Source organism: Solanum verrucosum, unplaced genomic scaffold (assembly GCF_900185275.1).
Source record: "Solanum verrucosum unplaced genomic scaffold, falcon-dt-bn FXZP01000277.1, whole genome shotgun sequence".
NCBI lineage: Eukaryota > Viridiplantae > Streptophyta > Magnoliopsida > Solanales > Solanaceae > Solanum > Solanum verrucosum.
The window spans coordinates 30,303-52,642 of record NW_026019945.1 but is presented as its reverse complement, the minus strand read 5'-3'; the positions used below and the strand labels follow the sequence as shown (position 1 = coordinate 52,642).

The 22,340-nt window shown below is 35.7% G+C and overlaps 2 protein-coding genes across 2 annotated transcripts; one reads left to right on the top strand and one right to left on the bottom strand.

Moving 5' to 3' along the window:
• Positions 1 to 588: 588 nt before the first annotated feature.
• On the top strand, positions 589 to 14,234 carry LOC125840211 (putative cyclin-B3-1). The gene is made up of 26 exons (XM_049519177.1): positions 589 to 708; positions 793 to 832; positions 930 to 1,011; positions 1,664 to 1,721; positions 2,713 to 2,761; positions 2,845 to 2,938; positions 5,409 to 5,466; positions 7,905 to 7,962; positions 8,043 to 8,124; positions 8,235 to 8,267; positions 8,347 to 8,404; positions 8,728 to 8,785; positions 8,865 to 8,946; positions 9,058 to 9,090; positions 9,181 to 9,238; positions 9,352 to 9,400; positions 9,491 to 9,587; positions 11,055 to 11,112; positions 11,792 to 12,088; positions 12,177 to 12,299; positions 12,428 to 12,517; positions 12,610 to 12,771; positions 12,942 to 13,001; positions 13,289 to 13,387; positions 13,619 to 13,797; positions 13,879 to 14,234. Exons 1-26 carry the CDS (start codon positions 706 to 708, stop codon positions 14,009 to 14,011), a joined length of 2,193 nt encoding a protein of 730 aa, XP_049375134.1. The 5' UTR covers positions 589 to 705; the 3' UTR covers positions 14,012 to 14,234.
• Positions 14,235 to 15,342: 1,108 nt separating this feature from the next.
• LOC125807247 (ent-kaurene synthase, chloroplastic) lies at positions 15,343 to 21,451 on the bottom strand. Its single transcript, XM_049486965.1, has 15 exons — positions 21,394 to 21,451; positions 21,188 to 21,295; positions 21,072 to 21,115; positions 20,687 to 20,972; positions 20,427 to 20,607; positions 19,915 to 20,132; positions 19,711 to 19,831; positions 19,480 to 19,577; positions 19,175 to 19,389; positions 18,972 to 19,084; positions 18,775 to 18,873; positions 18,191 to 18,406; positions 17,956 to 18,097; positions 15,794 to 16,039; positions 15,343 to 15,700 (listed from the first exon to the last, which is right to left on the bottom strand). The coding sequence occupies exons 1-15, from the start codon at positions 21,449 to 21,451 to the stop codon at positions 15,365 to 15,367; spliced, it is 2,481 nt and encodes an 826-aa protein (XP_049342922.1). The 3' UTR covers positions 15,343 to 15,364.
• Positions 21,452 to 22,340: the final 889 nt, after the last annotated feature.

Below are 22,340 nucleotides of genomic sequence, written 5' to 3'. Positions count from 1 at the left end.
AGTGTATTTCTGGGTTGATTTACGAAGAAACTCGTGGGGTTCTTAAGATATGCATTATCTATGTTTTCATGGGTAAAGTGACGTGAGAGAATGGGTACGGGTATCGGGTTAATGGGTCTTCACATTGGTTGAGTCAGGTTTTACTAAATGGGTCAGATATAATACTGAATAAAAACTATTTTTTTTATTATAATAAAAGTATATACACATGGAGCCATGTAAGCGTCGCCACGTAGACTAATAAAAATGGTGACATGATAAGTGAACTGTATAAAGACAAATATGTACCCAAAGTTAGATGGTAAGAGCAAATGTATCAAAAAAATATGACGAAGGATAAATATGACAATTTTCTAAGAGTACAAGGGCAAATATGACCCTTTTCTGTTTATAAATATAAATTAGAAGATTTTCATGTTTTTATAAAAAATAAAAATAAAAAAATGCAATTTTTAAAATTAAAACTATATGTAAATAATAAAATAAAAAATTAATTTGGATGAGAAATGAGATTTGTGTTTTCATTTTATTGGTGGGCAGCAAAGAAAGGACAATAGCGTAAAAAGGCACATTAGCAATTCAAACCCGTGGAAAGCCCTCTCTTCATCTCCTATTCATGTAAGCATAAAGCACTTGTTCAATTGAATTTCTCAGATCTGAGCGACAGTTCAGCGCAACTCATACAACTTCAAACAAGGAGCTTTCATGGTACATTATACTAATCTCTTTCATTTGTGAGAGTTTTGGTTTTGTTACTACTGATATATTATTATGTAAATTGATGTGTTTTAGGGTAAACTGAACTCTCAGAAACATAAATCCATCCAAAACGGTGCTTCTTTCAATTTCCTCGACTCTTATCTCATTTTTAGTTTTACTTTTTTTCCCCTAAAAAAAAAAGGGCTTATTTGAAGCTGCTTTATCTACAGGTGGAGTTAGAGAACTTAAGATTTACGAAGAGGCAGATAAGATAAAATTCCAATGCCGTGATTCTCTCAGCAGTCGGTGCAAGTAAGCCTACTAGCTACTGGTCTTGTATTAAATGATTTACCCTTCGGTTTCTCGATAGCATATACCGAATATCAGCCATGGTTTGTTTTGTTCGGTTCATTGGTGGGGACGGGTACCTAATATGTTGGGTCCCTGCTTTAAAAAAAAGAGAGTCTATTTTCCGAATTACAAAATTGCATCACATTTGAAACTTTTGTGGAATGCAAACTATATATACAGACTCTAAACTCATTAAACAGTGGTTTCATCTATTAATCTACCTAAAAAAAATTTAAAGTTAGACATTTCTTAAATTGGCTCAATGGTTGAGCAGATAGGATCCAAAATTTTTGATACAGCAAAAATATATGGTTCTGAGCCTGCTATGAAAAAAGCATTAAGAGCTTAAAACGAGCATTTTCTTATTTGAGAATCTGTTTCCTCCATTGAAATGACAAAAAATCAGTATTTCGGTCAAACTGAAATACCAAAATCTTAAAGCCAAAAACTGAAGTTTTAAAAAACCAATACTTTAAGATTGACTGAAGAAAATTGATTTGGTTTGGTCCAATTTTTCAGGTTTTATGCCCACCTTTACCATTAGTACTTGAAAGCCAACAAAAAGAATTATCTTTTTTGTTTTTACGTATATGTGACCATCTCATGTTCTTAGGGGAAAGTCTGGTGTGCTTAGCATGAGTGATGTGCAGACCAGTCAGAAGAGCTTGAAGGTTGGTCCTATTTCGTTTCCTTTTTTATTTTTTGTTAATAAGTTGCATATCTAGGCAGATGGATTATATATTTTGTTAGTAATTCACATGTATTTTATCTCGTAGTTCACAATTTTCACAACCATTCAAGGAACACATCCAAAAACCACACATCTTATTTAAAGTGTTATGATTTTGTTATGAAAAAACCAATAACTTAGTGATTTTTGTTAAATAACAACACCTCTGGTAAAAGACTACTGTGGTGACAATTGATTTTTTAAAAAAGGTACTGTGGTGACATATGGTGATAGATTGCGGTCCTCATAAAATGCACCTATAGCCTAGACGCCTGTCTTGTCAAGGCTCACTGGTCACAATTAAGCACTGGAACTAGATACAAAACAAGCTGAGTGTTTTGCCTCGCTTAGGCAGTGCTTCAGTTCCGTCACTGAGACACTAAGATGTGTGTCTTATCACCATGTGCCTTAACTGGAAATGTGAAGCACTGAACATATATATTTCTCTATGATTTTCCAAATTCCTTTTTTCCTATAGTTTTCTTATTTGTTTATAGTTGTCATTCTTGAATAGTGGAATTACATGTATATCTTCTATTTCTATTTGTGCCATTTTCACTTTATCCGCTGTTTGAGCATAAAGCCTCAACACTTGTGCACTTCTTTTTTCTCGCGATTCTCCTTTGATAATATTGCTAAGGATTGGTTCGAGTTCCACACAAGGTTCTATAGTTAATAGTAAGTGTTGGCATTAAAACAAACCACCTTACTTATTTAGACTTCTCTAAGTGTGCATAGGAATTCACCTCTCTGTACTTTGTATTTTGATGCATCTGACAGTGCATAAGTCATAGATTATATTGTATCCTGTGAGTGTTATGCCTAAACTCGTTAACAGATTTCATGTGATGGTAAAATAAATCAATTCATCATACCTCAAAATCTTGATTTCTTACTTTCTTTTTGTCCATCCATCTTCATTTTTTCAACAGAGTGATATTAAGAACGAAGAGAAGATAAAAGAAAAATGCATCACTTCTGGTAAGTTCAGGGAATTTGTTTGGTAAAGTTACTAATTTTCATGTTTCAGAACCGTTCTCAGTATGCACTCATTGTATTTGCAGTTAAGATATTTGTCAAAAGAAAAGTATTGACTGATATCAGCAATATCAGGGGCAACTCTTTGAGAACCAAATCATATAATAGTTCCAAACTGGTGTAAGTGATTAATTTACATCCTGTCAAGTCTCACCTGACAGAGGTTTTCTTGTGTTTTGTGTTGTAGTCCTTAGTTATACTTTTACAGGAAAGTTGTGATAGGGCAAACTAAAATTCTTATGGATTTATATGCTTTCAGCAAATGGGAATCTGTGAATGGTTCTCCTAGTTCATTTTTTCTGTTCTCACATTAGATCTGGATATGAAATGGCAATGATGCTTCTTCAGGAGGCCACTGTAAGCATGCACACAACTGTGGTTAACGAGTCAGCAGACACCATGCAATGAGATAAAAGGTTTATGACATGATGATTAGTGTGTATGGAGTAATTTTTGTGAGGTAAATTGTATCCGTCATTTTGGAATCGTTGAGAGAAGAAAAGAAAATACATTGGCTTCATGCGGCATGTCTAATTTCTTTTTTTGATGAAGTAAATAATTGTATTAATAATGGGGAAATCCCATGTATACAAGTAGTCTAAAATATAGTATTCTTCCCAATGGAAGACACCCAATCTTCTAAACATGCTGGAACCTCATAATTACACCAAAAAGAAACTAGAAATGAAAGGGTATTTATAAAGTGTTCATAGGCACTCTATGTTGTCAAAAGATCTCGTGTTTGTTTCCTTCGATAGGACCCACATGAATTCTAGTGGCAACATCCCATGGTCTCGATTTTTGCCTCCACCCAAGAGGTTGGCTCCAAAATTTTGTCAAGTCTTGATCTTAATTTTCAGTTCTCCGCCTTATCCTCATGAAATATATCTTATTAAAGGAAGACCAATAAGAAAATGGTTATCAATGAACTTCGAGAACTCCTAGTTGCACTTGACATCTACAACCCATCCTTTCCTTTGTGAGCCCAATAGTATTTGAGTTCCCCCTCTAACATCCATGAACTATCTCATTCCATATAAAAGTGGACTACTCCCAAAATGTCTCCTTCGACTCCTCCCACTAGCTCATATACTCCCTTAAGGCCCCAAACATCCCCTGTTCCCATGTTTTTAATGCAAGATGTTATTATGAATTCTCATTTTCTTACCTCTGTTACTTCCAACTTTCTCTCTTCCAGCAGAAGTTGTATGACCTTGACATTCTCATGAGTCAAACAACCTCCTACCTGACCCACCTTATCCCCAACACACTTCTTGCAATAAATACTGATATAACCATCATTTTAGTTTTCTATAAGCATTGTAAGTTTGACCCTCATTCCTCTCATATTCCAAGATATAGTGTAAGATCCATAAACTGTCATTTTATCCTTCCTACCGTTTTAATAATGACCTTTTTATTTAGGTCATTCATTCCTCTTATGTTCCAAGATATAATTTTACGATCCATTTTTATCCTTGCCCCCATATCGCCTCTCCATCCTTCCCTTCTTCCCCCTTATACCTTCTCTCATGCACCACATTGTTACCTCTTCGTGAGGTTCCACCACCTCATTTCCCTCCCACCATCCTATTCTTGTTTCCATATCGTTTGCTCTTCTAAACTCCTGTTCAGTGTCATTTAAAAGTTCTATGACTTTGTCCTCATTTCCCTTAAACAAATCACCTTACTATTCTTGTTTCTCAGTACTGTCTTCCCCTATTCGTATAATTTTGTGTTCCCATCAAGGCTGCATCATTGATTCACTCCCTTTGACCCAACTAGTCCCATCTTGATCAATAACAACACCACTAAAGTTATGCTCCTTGATTTTCGACTTGGCTAGAGATTAGCCCACAGATTCTTCGTCCAACGTACACATGCAGTTTATTTGCCATTCTTCCCTTTGTGTTTTAGCTGACCACTTCAACCTATTCTCCATGCCAATAACCTTATCCAATGGTATTTTCATGTTTTTGTCATACTTTTCACATTCTTCATCTACTTCAGTTTCGATTTTGGAGTGCCTCTCAACCCTATACAAACCCGCAGTTCTTCCTCCCTCTCTCACACACTACTTCCCTCCCTCTCTCCCTCTCCTCGTACTCCTTTCTTCCGCCCCTTCCTATTCAACAGGAAAGGCCTCAGTGTGTGGCTCTTTAATTTGGTTTGTTCTTTGCAAGGTTAATGCACACTTAATAAGATCTTCCTAAAAACGTTAGATTAATTCATCTTGCTCTTGTGATAATAGTGTTATTCTTCTTTCTTAGCATTTTCCTTTCTTGTTTTCTTTTTCTTTTGGCCCCAAAACTGTAATCCTGGACTTCTTTGATTAATCATTGTAGTCAATGTAGGAATATCAAAAATATTATAATTTGAACTTTCTGTGGTTTATAATCTCTAATCGCTTCCACTTGGTTGAGCTTAGTTTGGCATGATCTGATTCCATCTACTGATATTTTGATGCTTTACTTTCATTTTTGTTTGTGATTCATGATGACTATCTTTTCCTCTTTTAGATCTTTTATGTCCCTAGATGCTTAAATTATCTTAACACAATTGTGTAATATGTGCTTATACTTGCCTTTAGGGATTCAAATGATAAATGGTCAAGAATAGCAAACAATTCATCAAGAAACTTTATCATGGTATGCAAACATAACAATATTTTATATGAACTTTTTATTTCTTGTTTAGCCATTTGATGTCTTCTTCTAATCATCAAGTTTTAAAAATTTAGTCATGTAGGGAAAGTAGTTTATGACGGGATTCTTTATCTATATTTGTAATTTTATTTAAACAATAATAGGAAATAAAAAGGAGTCATCCACGATGTGGCTTTTCATCAGGAATCGACATTGAGCCATTTTGCATTTATCCTAGTTATTGATGAGCTTATTTGCTTTATATGGGATGAGGTCCCATGGTGTAAGTTATTTATAAATGATATTGTGTTAATTGAAGAAAGTAACAAAGGTATAAACCAAAAGTTTGAACTATGGAGAAACACTCAATAGAGTAAGGATTTTAGAACTAGTAAAAGTTAGATTAAATATATGCATTGCAATTAGCTAGCATAAGAAAGATTAAGTTGAGGTGACAATAGATGAGTTGTGGTGCATATACAAACAATTTATATATCTAGAGTCGATGGTTCAAGTGAAACATATGATAGATAGATGCTACACATAATCAAAATAGGATGGCTAAACAGTTGAAAAACCAACAATGTTGTATGATAGTGAATACTTGGTCTTTGAAGTCTAGCATATCCACAATTTGAGTGTTCTAGAGATGTGGATGCTAAGATGGATATGTAATCGTACAAGATTAAAAATGATCATATTCGACAAAAAGTGCAAGTAGCACACAGAGGATAAAATGAGAGAATGTCTCCTAGATGGATGTCTTGTCCTATGCTGACCTCCAGATGCACCGGTCATGGGTGTGAAACCATGACAAGTACAGTTGTTAATAGTGTAGGCTTAAATCACATGGAAGGAAGTTGTCCCGAATGTCTTTTAGTCTCTTGGAATCCAAGTAGACCTTGCGAGGAACGTAAAGAAATGGAAGAAAAACATCAATATAGGCAATACCAATTTGTTACGAATAAGTTTGAGACATGCTAGTACACTTACTCATTTTTTTCCATAATCGTGGTGTTTGGGCCAGGTTGCGCGCACATCAACTAATTCCATGGTGTACCTTCTATCTCTATCAACATAGATACTGGGTAGCTCTGTCCACAAAGGCTTGGATAGATGGGAGGAAATCACCTAGTGCCTTCGCTGGATTTGAACTTGACACGTCATGTGTGAGAGTGGGTTACAATCCCACATTGGTTGTGGACTGGACTAGTGACCCTTATAAGGACTTAGGAAAATCTCCCCTTATGAGCTAGCTTTTGGGGTTGAGACCAAGTTAGGCCCAAGGGACATATCTTACTTGGTGTCAAAGCCATGTCCATCCGTGTCTGGCCCATGTTAGATTGTCCACGCTTCAGTTGACGGGTTGGGCATGTGGTATTTGAGTGTCTTAGAGTCTCATATTGGTTGGGGGTGGACTAGTGGTCTCCTTATATGGACTTGGGCAAACCTCCCTCATGACCTAGATTTTGGGGTTGAGTTTCGCCTAAGGGCCTTATCAAAGTTCTTAACCCACTTCATTGGCCATTATACCACAACTTTTTTTGCTAGTACATAATTTACGTCCAATGTCTTCGAGGAGTCCTTTAGTCTAGCTAAGAAATTTATATATGGTAGAAAATATAGAGAACTTCTAGTATTAGAGAGGCTAACATTCATATAGCCAGCTCCAACTTGCTTGGAATTAAGTGCATATTGTTATTTTTGTTGTATCTGAAGGACACAAATTTTGTTTCTGGTCCTTCGGGAAGTGAGGGTCTGAACTTTTGATGTTGTTGAACAAGAACCCTATCATCATCTCCTTATCTTTTCTTTGCTTTTGATAATAGCTATGGCTAGTAAGACATGAACAAAACTTTGTTGTTAGGATCTCTTTATGCACATTTATTTCTGTGACTATGAGACCTATCTCAAGTGGTAAGGTCTAGACTCTAGCCCCACCAACCCAAACCTCTTGAGATTACTCCCCTTAAAATTAACTGTGTAGTTATTGATTTTGTGTATATGGGTAATTTTATTATTTGCAGTTTGAACTTGTAATCATAATATTGTAGCAGACATAAGCTGGTCCTGGTGAGTGGTGATATTACAGCATCTAAACAATTAAACCATTTTTGTTTAAGACATTCTCCATTAAGGGCAGAAATGCAGAAGAACGGTGTAGTCTTTCACTGGAGAAGAGCACAAAGTCTAAGTAGGTGTAAATGCTTACCATTTTTAAAAAAAGTCTTAAGTAGATGTAAAAAAAATCGATTTGAACCTATCTATGCTTGTGATTTGTGAATATCACATGTCTATCTTTTTCTTTAACCTGCTTGTGATGATCTCTAAAAAGGTAATTAGGTATTTTGGTATCACTAATTTTTTCTGCTCAGGTTCTTGTGATTTTTCTTAGCTTGCACTAGGTGCTGAATAGATTGTTGTTTTTTCGTACAAACTAGGGAAATGTGAGGACAAACTTGAATGGAGCTACTGGTGACGAGGAAATCTCGACACGGGGTGAGAATTTTGTCCCAAAAGGATAAAGAAAAAGAATTGTCTGTCACAAAATAATGTGTTGCCTTTTTGTGTATGGGTAGCACCATTCAAAGATACAAAAGCCTCCTTTGAAGGACCTAAGACCAAAATTCAAGGCCGTAAATCAGTTACCATTGGAATCAGGTATTTTGGCATCTTAAACATAGTTATATATGCTCTGGCTTCCATGATGAAAGTAATATTAACTCTCTGTAGTTGTATAAGTTTTATCCCTTTCTGTTTGATTTATTGAGGCCAACTAGAAGGAATGCTCTACCGCCATCAAGGTGTTTAGCTTGTTCCATTTATCTTTCATTAATGTTTTCTTAGCTCATTACTTGACACATTTGTGTTATTTTCATGAAGGAGGTCTTTACCGATACTACAGCAGGTGAACGTTGATGATACAAACAATAAAGAGAAGGTTGTTGTTACATATTTATACTTTTGACTCAATCATGTGCTGCGAGGTTTGGCATAAGAAAAAAGTCTTGTCAATGTAAACTGGTTTAGTCTTTCACCGGAAAAGAGTGAGAAGGTTAAGTAAATTTAAGAAGACTGTTTGAACTTGTCTAAGTTTGTGACTATCAGGCAACCCTCTTTCTCTTTTTAACCTGCTTGTGATGATAGATCTTTAAAAAAGATGCTTAGGTATTTGAAGTGTTAATTTTTTATGCTTAGGTTCTTATCTTTCTTAGATAGCAGTAGGTGCTGAAAAGATTGTTTTTTTTTGTTTGTAAAAAATAGGGAAACTTGAGGCGACACCTGAGTGGAGTTACTGGTGTCAAGCAAATTTTGACAGAGGGTGAGAATTTTTCCACTAATAGGATAAAGAAAAATAATTGTCAGTTACAAAATAATGTGTTTCCTTTGTGTATGGGTAGCACCATTCAAAGCTATGAAAGCCCCCTTTGATGGGCCAAAGACAAAAACTCAAGGCCGTAAATCAGTTACCATTGGAATCAGGTATTTTGGTATCTTCAACATAGTTATATGTGCCCTGACTTCTATGATGAAATTACTATTAACTGTCTATAGTTGTATTAAAGTTTAATCCTTTCTGTTTGGTTTATTGAGGACAACTGGAAGGAATGCTCTACCGCCATCAAGGTTTTTAAAATCTCCCGTATATATTTCATTAACGTTTTCTAACCTCATGACTTGCCTTTTACTTGACACATTTATGTTATTTTCATGAAGGAGATCTTTACCAGTACCAGTGCAGGTGAACACCAAGGGTACCCACAATAAAGCGAAGGTTGTCATTAAATATTTATACTTTTGTCTTAAGTTTTTGTCATGCGCTGCTAGACTGGAATCTTTGGCATCAGAAAAATGTTTTCTTAATGTAAAAATTGTGTACTTGTTCAGGAAAATTCCAAAGAGTTGGAGAAAGGCAAAGGAATAAATGGTGTTCCAGGTTAGATGCTCTACTTTGAGTATGTGATTTTCAGTAACATTAACTACCATAACTTCACTGATGAATGCTATGCTTCCTATCTATTTTCAGTTTCGGCAAAGCTTAAGGCCGCAGGGGATGTTTTACCACAGCTGAGCAACCACAACAACATCCGGAGTAATCGAGTTAGTGATGCCTCGGCAAGAATGTAAGTTCTTTTACTGATCAACTTCCTATACAACTTAATTTTTTTACCATTATTAGTTTGGACTTGAATGTGATGTTAGTCCACCAAAATCCATATATGAAAGAGATGCTCAAGTTTCAGCAGAAAAAATAATCTTCTTCTATCTCAACTTGTATCTAAGCTTTTCTGGTTGCACTTTACTATTTTTCTGGTGAAGAATTGGAAATCTGTCTATAGCATGTACCATGTGAGGTATATGTGCTTCAAGAAGAGAAGATGGGGAAGGGGAACAAAATAAGTACTTTGCTGAAAAGGTCTGAAGCAGCAAGTAATATACTCTTTAAGGGAGGCATCATGTCTCTAGGAAATCATGAAGCCAATACATATTTTGGTGATGCATATACTATTTGAGCAATTAAATAATTAATATGAGCATGTATGCCAAACTTCTCATACAGTTATGGGGAGATTATTATGCAAGGATAGTTTATACGCTGATTAAAAATGAAGAAATTGTTATGTTGTGATCGATAATGAAGAATTGTTATTCATGAATTACTTTAAAAGGTTTTTGTTCTTGTCTTTAAGTAGTTTAATCCTCAGATTGCTAATACATGTATTCTTTTTTGGCATTCTATCCCTCATAAATTTCATGAACTATACCACCAAGACTCACACAAAATAGCAATTCAAAAAAAGGGGTGTAAACTCTTGATTAAACACATATACTATCTAGCCATCAGTAGTGTAGGAAGGGTCCTAAGGGTTGCAAGTGAAGCTATTTGCTTTTACAGAATCGCTTAGCAAAAGAACAAAGTTGATTATTTGCTAAATCTAAAGCTTAAACTTGTCGAGCTGGAAATACAAGTAACACAATTACAATTAAGTTAAAATTGATAATACAAAAGAACCGACTGCTTGCTCTTACTCTGGTGACTATAAGTCTATAATACTGTGCTCTATTTGTTAATTTCTCTGCAGCAACATTTTTCATATTACTTCGTTTCAAAAAGAATGGCCTAGTTTGACTTGGAACGGAGTTTAAGAAAAGAAAGAAACTTTTTAATCTTGTGGTTCTAAATTAAAGTTATGTCAAATGTACCAAAATGTCCTTTAATCTTGTGGCCTTAAACATGCCAGGTGGAAAGTTGAAGTTAAAGTGTTGACAAAAAAGGAAAGGGGTCATTCTTTTTGAAACAGACTAAAAAGGAAATGAGGCCATTCTTTTTTAAACAGAGGGAGTAACATACTAGTGCTTAAAATTCTGTCTTGCTCCTTAAAGATTATAGTACTTTGCTGGTTGAGCTCTTAGGTAAATGTTGTAAATTGTAAATTTTATTGATTAAAGCCCTTTGAGTAAGAAGTATAGGTTAATAAGGCATGGTTTCTCAAGTCATCATAGGTTGAGGTATGAGCTTGCCGTTTTTTAATTGAATTGGAATAAATGACGCTATGTTCTTAATTACTTTGTGGCGTATCTCTCATCAGGGCTCCGAAGGGTCATGCTAAGGTGGAAATTGGAGCATTAAGAAAAAAATCAGTCAAGGTAAATGGTGCATTTGTCATGTTTCACCCTCTTCTCCTTCCTCTATCTCTAGCAGGAAATGATACCATGAATAGTAAATTGTGTTCATCATTGTTGAATACCGTCTGGAATGCCAAATTTTGCAATCCAACAAAAATAATTATCCTTCTCTTTTGCATTTTAGTAGCTACTTTTCCATGCTCTAACTTTAGAAAGAGTGTGACTCCATTAATCTTTTTGTAGCAATTTTACCATTTATATCTTTCAAAATTTACTTTAACTTAAGAAATTAATAATACTTTCATTTTGTTGTATATGACCTTATTGGAAGGGCATGGATAAGAAGTTATTTGCCTTGTCCATTATATTAGTAGTTCTGGAAGAAAATATTAGGTCTCGAATTGCAAGTTCCTCCTGTTGGAACAAAGCAATTTTTCATATTAGATCAAATTGTCCGGACTTAAGTGGTTTCCTTTTCTTATCCAATATATCAATCATTATAATACAAAGTTATATATAACTTATTTTATTTTCTATAGTAGTACTTTTAGTTTGTAGTATCACGTTAAATTTCTTAGTAAAACAAGTGGAGGCAATTATTTCAAAATAACTACTGGAGCTTTTGACTCTCAAAGTCCAATTGCTGATGTCTGTTTCCATAGGATAATCTCATTTCTTTGTGTTCTCTTGGATGTTCCAGACAGTTCTGAAAAGTACTGCCAGCGGTCTCAATTCACAAACATTTTCAAAGTCAAACTCCATGTCAAATTTGCACAAATGCACCTCTCGAGTTGCAATTCCATATAAAAGGCTGGAGGATGTTAGTACCTCTTCCCTGTCAAAATATGCAACATCAGATATTTCAGCTGAGCAACTTCATCAAAAGGAAGTTGCTTCTAGTAGTAATGGCAGCTTAGATACACCTGAATGTTCAATTGCCAGGAGGAAATCTGATCGTACGAAGTCTTTTACGTGTTTACTGATGGCAAGGTCAAAGGTTGGTGTAAAATCTATGTTCTTTCAGATCATTCATTTCTTCTGTTCTCTTTTTATCCATATTAGACTGCTGACATGAGAGTGGACAGCTTCTCAAGGAGCAACGTGGAAGTGTTAAGCTGGAAAATTTGTCAAACATTTACGATAATTGCAATCATCTTGAAGTTACTGAATATGTTGATGACATCTATCTGTATTATTGGGTTATAGAGGTGAGCTAATAATATACTTTCATCTGTCTCATTTGAACTAACAACACAAGTTTCCCTCTATTCTTCCAAAGAAAGACATGTTTTTTGTATTTTTGACCTCCAATTGCTTAAGCTGATTCTTACTGCAGACTCAGAATCAGCCTATCAAAAACTACATTGATATTCAGAAGGAAATAACACCCCAAATGCGTGGCATATTGATCAACTGGCTTATTGAAGTATGTCTTGGTTATTCTGCATCTATGCATTTTCGTTTTGCTTGTGCATACTTCCTTGATATCACTTTCAGGGTTTTACTTGTCTCGTCTAGGTTCATTTGAAATTTGATTTGATGCAAGAAGCTCTATTTCTTATGGTTACACTACTGGACTACTACTTATCATTAGTGAGGGTCAAGAAGAATGATCTGCAGCTAGTTGGCCTTACTTCACTGTTTTTGGCATCAAAATATGAAGACCTTTGGCATCCGAGGGTAAATGTTTATGCATTTACTTCTTTATAGGATTTCTCTTTAGGTATATCAAGGAGTTAATTGCGATCAATATGTGGCTCAAATGTTTTCTATGAATAACACATTTAGTAGGTAACGTTCTGATTGAAATATGTAACTGCTCTTTCACCTCAAAATTCCAATTGCTACAGATCATGGACTTACTAAGCATCTCTGGAGAGTCATATACTAGAGATCAAATGCTGGAAATGGTGAGCATGCATCTTCTTTAGTTTCAACATTTTTGTGATTTTCTTTTCTTCTTTTTTTTTTTTTTTGGAGGGGGGGGGGAGTCTATTGTAACATGGGCTTTTAGCTATGTTGCTGCACCCGTTGACATTTGTTGTGAAGAGTTCGAGCAGCATAGGCTTTTAGTGGTATTTGACAGTGTTGTCAAGATAGGGGGGTAAGGTCTGCGTACACTCTACCCTCCACTTGTGGGATTACACTAGGTTTGTTGTTATTGTCATTTGACAGTTTTGCACATCTTCTTTTACAGGAGAAGGATATCTTAAGGAAATTGAAGTTTCGCCTTAATGCAGCAACTCCTTATGTCTTCATGCTAAGGCTTCTTAAGGCTGCTCAAGCAGACACAAGGGTAGGGAAAAACTTTTAGAATGAGTAATAACAGAATTCCCTCCTCTCAAGTTGGTGATCAGTTCAATGTCAATCATATTTGAAAATGGACAGATTCCCCCACCCCTGGCTAGCTTTTCCTCAAATCCCAGTTAATATTTCTGCATATGTGCTGAATGTTATTCGGGTGACCTATAAATTTCCTCAATCAAGCAACTAACATGTTTCTAAATTTATGAAAATCTTCTGCTAGTTTGAACATTTGGCCTTTTACCTCATCGAGCTGTGCTTGGTTGAATATGAGGCTTTGAACTACAAGCCATCTATGCTTTGTGCATCAGCTATTTATGTGGCAAGATGTACGATGCAAGTGATGCCAGCCTGGACACCACTGCTGGGAGTGCATGCACGTTACCAAGAATCCCAACTCAGGCAAATTTCTGCATAGTATTTGTGGCTCTTTTCTCTTTGCTCGTTGTCATCTACTGATACATAAATTCTTTGAATGTTCAGACAGTGTGCGGAAATGATCTTGCGGTTTCACAAATCTGCAACAACTGCCTTGCTGAAAGTCACACATGAGAAATATATGTGTTCCAGCAACAGCAAAGTTGCATCAATAAGACCTTTGGAGAGTCTCCCTTAAGACTATATGAATTGTAGGGACATTTCTTTGAAATCTAAGCTGCAAATGAAATGTTGAGACTCGATTCTTGTGCGTTGAAAAGAAAGGATTGATTGCTTATGCAATCCCTCTGTTATATCTGCTGATTTTAGTAGTGCAAGTACATCTCTTTCTGATTTCATTTTTTTTTTTTTTGAAATTATAGATCTTCAGCATATGCAATCCTTCCATTCTGTTCGTCTAAGTCAAAAAGCACACATTTTACACGGAAGAGCATTATGTATTCATTTTGTCATAATTTTGTGAGATAGTGGTATATCTCAGTAGATGGGCATTTGTCGACTTGCGTGATTTCAATACGACAATATTGTATTCAAGTGCAAAAATGTTATTGAATAACTGAAATCACTAATTCAATAATTACTCCCATCTTTGTGGTAGAACTGGCCAACCCCACCCATAGAAGTGCAAAACCAAGATAATTTTGAAGCAGGAGATTGTGCAATGTCAATATTTGTCTTCGTAATTGAGATGAATGCTGGTGTGATTTTTACTATTGGAGAAAACGGAAACGGTCCCATCCACTCTGCCATCTCGTTTTTTGTTTGGATTTTTACAAAATTGCTCACAAACTCCATATTTTTGCGGGTTAAAACTTGTATAATCGTGTAGAAGTGTGTGTAAATACATTTTGTACGTTATTAGACATTTTTATGCAAATTTGATAAAAGTGTATAATATTAAAATTATAAACCAAATATATAGATACTAATGTATGCATGTTTCACCACCATTGAGGACCTGTTAGAGAATAGGAAAATGTAGCTGTGGAAATCAGTATGAGTAGGTGTTATCTATGGACAAGTAAGCAAGAAATCTTGAACAAGGGAGGGAGTTTGGTTATCCAAAGAGACCTTGACAGAATGATAGAACTGAAGGAGGAGACGAAAATGAAGATGGCCAATGAAAATGTAGGTTTAGGACTTGGGAGTGGCAGGAGAAGTAGTGACCAAGTCCAAAATGGAAGCAGCTCTTCTGAGTTGCGGAGATAAACTGAAGCTAAGTGATCAACTTCGTGCTCACAGATTGTGTCAAATGGATCCAACTTATAGGTGGAAGTACCCATGAAAGCCTTGCTTCCCAAGGACGGGAGGGACAAGTACAGCTATCAAGTTCCATCAAATCAAGATGACATGCTCGAAATCAGTAGCAGACATATGCTGAAGTGTCCGTGTTCACACACCACAGAGTATGCATAGTAACACCAAAAAATTACAAGAAAGGTCATGATATTAACCTGTTTGCACTATAAAACAGAAATGGTTGTGGATGCACTGGCTAAGGAGAGCACGAAATCTAAGGGGTTGAGACCTCTTAATTGTAATCAGTAATTAGTTTTGAATCCCCAAGGTAGTTAAGAGTTATAGGTTCATGAATAATTGCCTTCACAGTATTGGCCATCCCCATTGAACTGAAACCATCGTCCTTGATGTAAAATTGATGCAACACTTTGCTCATTTTCCAAAACAAATCCTTGCAAGCACTTGGAACTACGCTGCCCTCTCTTTGCAAAACCAATTTCAGGAGTTCTTTCCTTTGCATTTCAACTCTGTGACTCAATCCTTCAATGGCTGCTTCCTCACTTATTCTGCCATTTCCATGAGTGACGCTCAAGGTTACAGCATTTAGTTTTCCATCCTTCGACTCTCTCTGCAAAAAAATAAATTAAGAGGTCAAGAAACTTAGGGAATGACGAACCAGCACAGGATTTTTTTAGTGCAAAATGATTAAGCATGTATATACCTCAAAACTCCTGATATCATTAAGAAGACGTCCGCAAGTGCTCACTAACTTGAATAAACTGTGGTATTCAGGATGTTTCACAACATCATCTGGGAGTTTGGGCCCAACAAAATAAAGTGCCGGAAGGACAATTGGTCCTAGGGCAAATGATACATAACCGTTGGCCATATATTTGTCCAATGTTGGCACCGACATATCTCTAGCCCATTCAGCTTCTCTTAACATAGCATTCAGTAGATTCAACCACTGCAAACATAATTTTATCTTAACTCATAAATAAATAATAATAAAAAAATCAACTGCAAGAATTTTCTACTTGATTTTCCAAACACAAATTGAAATTAGACATAAGCACTTGTAAACAAACGATATTGTGTGAATCTTCAGATATAGAAAGGACCCAATAGCTCTCATTGCAGAGGGATATTGTTTATGTGACAGAAAGAGCATCTTGAAGTCGACCCTATATGGTAACTTATGGTGATAGTAGAACTGCTGTCAACGAAATCTGGATGATGCATGGTTGAAGGTAAATATGCTCTGAACAGCAAGGCAGCTATGCCAAAGGTACAGTAACCGTGTATGCCTAACAAACACATCATCAAAGAATTCTCTTCCCAGCACGAGTAGTGGGGCATTTAGAAAATAGAATAAAGCATGACTAATAGATTAATGAAGGTCCACTTCTTAAGCTCACTGCTGAAGAGAAGGGGTTGATGCCATCATGTTATAAATGCAATAGGTGGTATTAGTCTGGGAAAGTTATAAAGGCCAACAAAAGTTATCCTTGAATACATATGTTGTTGAATTCATGAGTCGGACCAAGTTTTACAAGTTGACAACCAGTCAGGTAAAATTGTAAATGTTAAGGGAAGCGAAGTCTACTGAAGAAAGATGATACTGCATTAAGTGGCATACTTTCATCTTTCACACTGCTTCTTCTAGCAGTTTTTTCTTAGGCCTAACCACATCAACCTCCCTTTTACATACTCAAAGTCCAGGAGATCTCCCTCTAAGTTAAAATTTGCAATAACCTCCCTCCTACTACAATTTTCATTGTGAAATTCCACGTACGTTGGTAAAGAGTTGGACTGACGGTCATACCAACTCTTTTTTTAAAATATTTCAAAAAAAGAGTTGGTTTGACCGTTGGATTTGAGTAATCGGACCAACCACTTCAAAATACCCAGTTGTCCTTATTTAATCTTTATATCCCATTCGATTAACTCTGCCATTTATTTTGAAAAATAGTACCTTGGGATCAGCTCATCGTGTCAGATGCATTTGATTCATGAGTCATGACAGATTATAAACATAATGAACAGGAAATATTTAAAATATACATTCTTAAAACTACACAAAACAGGACTACTTATTAAGAAATCATACATTTGTGAAAACATATGTATATTTATAACTTACTTTATGAAATAGTTATTCAGGTGGTAAATCAAATATGCAAGTGTTAAAGAGTCTTTTTCTCTATTTATACACTCCTCTAAAGATTACTCCGTCTATTCCTTAAGACCTTAACACTTGACCCAGTTGCTATCATATGGTCGACAATACTCTTCCTTGTCTTTTATGATATTAATTATCCTTTGATCAGTTTAAGTTAAGAAGAATATAGTTAGTTTACGTGGTTCTATATTTGAAATATTTGTTTTCAAAAGATAGACAAACCAACGTCTGAAGGTAGACCAAAATTTAACCAAGTCAACCATACGAATTCTAGTATTATAGGACAAAGGAGTATAAGATTGTAAGGGCAAAGTAATTTAACATCATCAATTACCAAGATCCAAGAGTGAGCTGGTAGATATATATTTGAAACTAATTGGAGCTCAGTGTGGTTGAACGTCAGGGGTATTTGGGGGCCGAAAGGTGGATGAAGGGTAGTTTTGTACCAATCAAATAGTTGAGGGGCATTTTAGGCCCTTCTTTGTTTTTGTTTTTACACTTCAATTTGGCATGTCATACCCCACATAGTAAATTTCTTCCCTACAATCCCTATGCAGAAAAAATAAAAAACCTCAATTGGCATGCCATGTTGTAAACAGTGTAGAATATGTGGGAGAATTATGAAATATGAATGTCAGAGTGCAAAATCTCTATTAGTTATCAAAAAATGCAAAGAGACTTTTTTGGATAAAGAGACTAACAATATCAGTTATGTGTCTTGTCACACTACGTGCTTGCCACTTTGATGCTTTGTCTCCAATCTCACTAATAGTACTGTGAAGCGCCGAAAATATAATGCCTACTCTCTCCGAACAGCAGTCAGTGCTAACATCTACATCCCACCTACCAAAAAGACCAAGGCATTTGAATAAAAAGACACAGATGAAATCACCAAGGAATATTAAGAACAAAGGAAATATGAACGAAAACATGTACTTCTTAAACAACAAAATTAGATTGTTCAATTCTTCCATAGAACCTCCTACATCAAAGAAATCATCAATCACTGTAGTAAGTACACCATTCTTGGCCCATGACATGCGGGCATCAGATAGTTCAGGTTGAAAAATTGTGGCTGCAGCAGAAAAGTAGCAGTATGCAGATCTCTCTCTGGCGAACTTCAGCTTGTCCAATCTGTTTTGCATTAACCACCTGATATCACATAACACTTAAATCTGCACATCACGAAAGCTATAGCAAGAAGAAATCTCTTTGCATTTTGATATCATAACTTTTTCAACAGGATAGAGTGGCAAGCAATGAGGAAAACAAAATCAGAAAACTTATGAGCCAAAGGTTACATTTGAGTTGAAATCAACTTCCACTTTTGTCATGTACAGAAGTTATTGTTGAAAGACAAGAAGTCAAACAAGGAAAGAAAAAACATTTGGGAGCAGTAGTATTTGCTTTAAGTTTTTCCCGTTTTCTTCAATAAATATACCACCTCTGATCTAACTATCATAAAACAACTCAGGGACAACTGGCTCCACCTAGTTATCAAGGTTCAAAGAGATACGAACCTCTCAAGTTGTTTTAATTCGTTGCGGTGGATAGATTGGCAAAGGTTGAAGTCTTCTACCGCCAGGGTTAAGAAATCTTTGTTGCCAAAATTTGATGAACTGTCCCCAAAATGCGATGAAAAAGAGTAATTGACGAGAAGGAGCACAAGATAACCAAAAACTCACAAAATCAGTCCTCAAAAATTTGAAGAAGTTACCTATATGAAGTTTTTAGGACTCTTGTATTATCTACATCATAGTGCTTTATATTTCTCCTGTTGGCTACCCGTTCTAAGTTCGCATGAGAAGGAAACTTAAGAACATCATCCACCTAAAAATAAGCAACACTAGCAGTTGGCCCTAGATCAAAGAGACTATAACAATAGTATGAGCTAAACACAATGCAACTTATGGCAAGTACCTGTTCATGGATCTGTTTGGTGAGTCCGTTTGGAGGATAAAACTCACCTGATAGTCTCTGTATCAATGATTGTAAGGATGATGAGTTCAATTTCTTTGAAACTGGTTGGTCTGTAGCAATAATCATTTCTAAAGCTTGATATAAATCCAACATAGTATATATGTCATTCAAATGCCCACTACATTGCTCTTGCTCCAGAAACTGAGCTACAGGATCTATAATGTAGACAAACTCGTCAAAACTATTTGAACAACAAAAAACATTATAAGAGAACAAACTGATATGATTACAAACGAGTGAAGTACCAGAGGAGATATTATATCCATATCCGCGCAATATCCGGAATGCCATGGAACAAGTGCCAGCACTTGTGAAGATTTCGTCCTCCCCCTGCAGCCAGCATCTTTTTTGTTTTGTGGCTAATGTCATGACTTGTAAAAATAAAAACTTACATATGTGTAGGCTTGGAGAGAGTCAATCTAACAGGACTAATTTTTTTCTACAAGCCCAAGGGTATCTGTGGTTTTAAAGGTTACCTGTACGTTTCATCCAATACATTCTGAATTTCCACAGCAAAATGCCGACAAATTCCTAGTTTTTTGAGATTATCGACCATACAAAGGCGTGCATGTATATTTATTGGATAGATAGTTGGAACTGTGAGAAAGATAGGCATTAGACAAGTTGCTTCAACATGCCATCCTAACTTTCACAAATAAATAAATGTGCAAATCTTTTACCAGCATTCCCAAACTTTTTCAATGCACCGCGAAGGTAATCGAGGCAACCAGAATCATGAAGGTGAATAAGAGAAGCAGCTGTAGTAGATGGTGAATTGAATAGTGAACCATTCTTCCTCTGATATTTCATAACCATTTTCCAGTCTTGAAGTTCTCCCATTCCCTCTGACACATAAGCGAGGTAAGCATTAAGCTCCAATGAGCTGCTGTCATACGACCTAACATGAAGAAGGAATCTTCAATGAAAATATGGATAAGCTGAGGTCAATATGAATCAGAACCCAATAATGTTTTCTTTCTTGAAGACTTTAATTTTCTCATTGAAGCATAGTAAGTTAGTCACGAGAATCTATATGATACCCAAGTTTGAACGATTCAGTTACCCTCTCAAATTGCACTATATTTTTAATAACTTAGCTAGGCCCCAACCACATAAATGCTACATCAGATTTATATAACTAGACTAGAGTAGGAACCACATTTAGCTCATACAGAAATAATCTAGAATATACCTTGTGAGCTGGATAGCCCTTTTATGAAGCAGTTCATTAAAGACTCTTGATTCTAAATGAAGCTTCAAAGATAAGTGTTGAGCATATTCAAGCATGCCAGGGAATATGACATCAAATCCAATTGGAGAATATTGGTCCTTGTCAGTAGCGGAAGCAAAATTTAACTCGATAAAACGTAAACCTACAACAACAATATGCAGCAGTGTGAAGAAGATAAAGGGGAGAGGGGAGTTTTAGGTAAAGAAGATTATAATCCATACCCTTGCTAATTAATTGTTCACCAATACCCCATCTTTTAAGCGCAAGCACACAAGCCAAAGTAGAGGAAAGAACATCTTTAAGTAAGAGGGGTTGGTGATGCGGAAGGCCCCATGATCCATCTTCAAGTTGATTATGCAACACCCAGTGTAGGCACTCAGGGAAACATGGGACTTTAGCAGAATGTGGAGAAGGGACCATTGCAACCCAGGCAGTATCGTATGAAGAAACGGAAAATTCAACTTTATGGAACAGTTTCCTAATTCTTTCTTTGGTCGCCTCATTGCACTGCATTAATTCAATTTAGTTTTACTACAGGATTAATCATCTGAATTCAGAACCAAACCAATATATATTAATAGCTAGCACAGATTAGGGGAATCATACTTGAAGAGCAAAATCCGGTCCTCGGGTGGCATCAACTACACAAGCTGCTAAAACAAAGAAATGGACATTAAGAGAGAGAGAGCATATATAATCACTTCCAACGTCGTAGGACTTACCGGTGGAATGGGAATGCTGGGTGAAACTCAAACCCCCATCCAGGCGGCGACTGGGAATAGTGTTGGTTGTGAGTGTATTTGTGTCACGAATCGTTTGATGCTTAACAACTACATATATATATATATATATATATATATCCAAAATTAAGTGGGAAGAAAAAAAAAAAAAAACTTGTTGATCAGTTCATGAGTAGAAGAGCGCAAACCTGAAAGATAAGAAGAGGAGGAGGAGGAGGCGGCAGGAAAAATAAAGGTAGCAGACATGATTCTGCCAGGTGCTGTTGCTGTTTGCTAAAAGAGGAGGAGATTATATATACTCCATCACTTTATTACAAACGGAAACGGTATATAACAAGCATTGTGCTCCCGCATCTTACACTGGTTACAAGACAAGTTTTTTTTCCTTTTTTGTCACCACCTTATTTTTTGTTTTTCTCTCATACCCTTTTTCCTCCTACAAATAAAATAGTACATCACTTAAATGCATTATTAAGGGTCTTTTGAATTAATTTATTTTTAGGTATTTTTTAATTTCAAGTTTTGAAAGTGTTAGAAAAAGCTGTAAAAGTGTTTTTAAGCATTTACTTTTCGATCAAAAAAATTTAAAAATCAAAAGTAAGATAAATAATTTTTTATAAATTCATCCAAACACCCCTAAGTTTTTTAAGCTTCTATTTTTAATTGTTTAGAAAGTTGAATTTTTTTTCTCATCATTTAGGTTCTGGACTCTCCCTTTCTCGTTACATTATTTATTTTCTCATACTCTTTTTTATTATTAATAATATAGTTGGGTAGTAATTTAAATGACTTTTGATAATATTTACTCTGGCAAATGTACCACGGAAAAAGTCATTTATAGAGTTGTAACAATACAATTAAGGAAAGAATTATCGAAATGCGCAATTTAGTTTATCATGTTTTCTAAAATTTTCTATCATTTGAAAAAATTACAAAAATTATTATTCTTTTCTATTCGCAATCGGAGTGCGATATATTGAGACATGTATATTTTGTATCAACAAAAATAATGTATCGGAATGTTGAGCGATGTATCGGGAATGTTGTGTCTTGTATAAGCAAAAGTAATATATCAGAATGCGATGTAGCGAAAGTTGAGTGATGTGTCTAAAATTGGGACGTGATGTATCAGTAC

Excerpts from the sequence above, each read along its gene's own strand:
- LOC125840211 (XM_049519177.1), top strand. Across the intron at positions 8,786-8,864 it reads CAAGCAAATTTTGACAGAGG|CACCATTCAAAGCTATGAAA; the intron begins GTGAGAATTTTT and ends GTGTATGGGTAG. Across the intron at positions 9,239-9,351 it reads GTACCCACAATAAAGCGAAG|GAAAATTCCAAAGAGTTGGA; the intron begins GTTGTCATTAAA and ends GTACTTGTTCAG.
- LOC125807247 (XM_049486965.1), bottom strand. The coding sequence starts at position 21,451 with ATGTCTGCTACCTTTATTTTTCCTGCCGCCTCCTCCTCCTCCTCTTCT. Across the intron at positions 20,133-20,426 it reads AGGGCTATCCAGCTCACAAG|GTCGTATGACAGCAGCTCAT; the intron begins GTATATTCTAGA and ends TCTTCATGTTAG. Across the intron at positions 15,701-15,793 it reads ATGATATCAGGAGTTTTGAG|AGAGAGTCGAAGGATGGAAA; the intron begins GTATATACATGC and ends ATTTTTTTGCAG.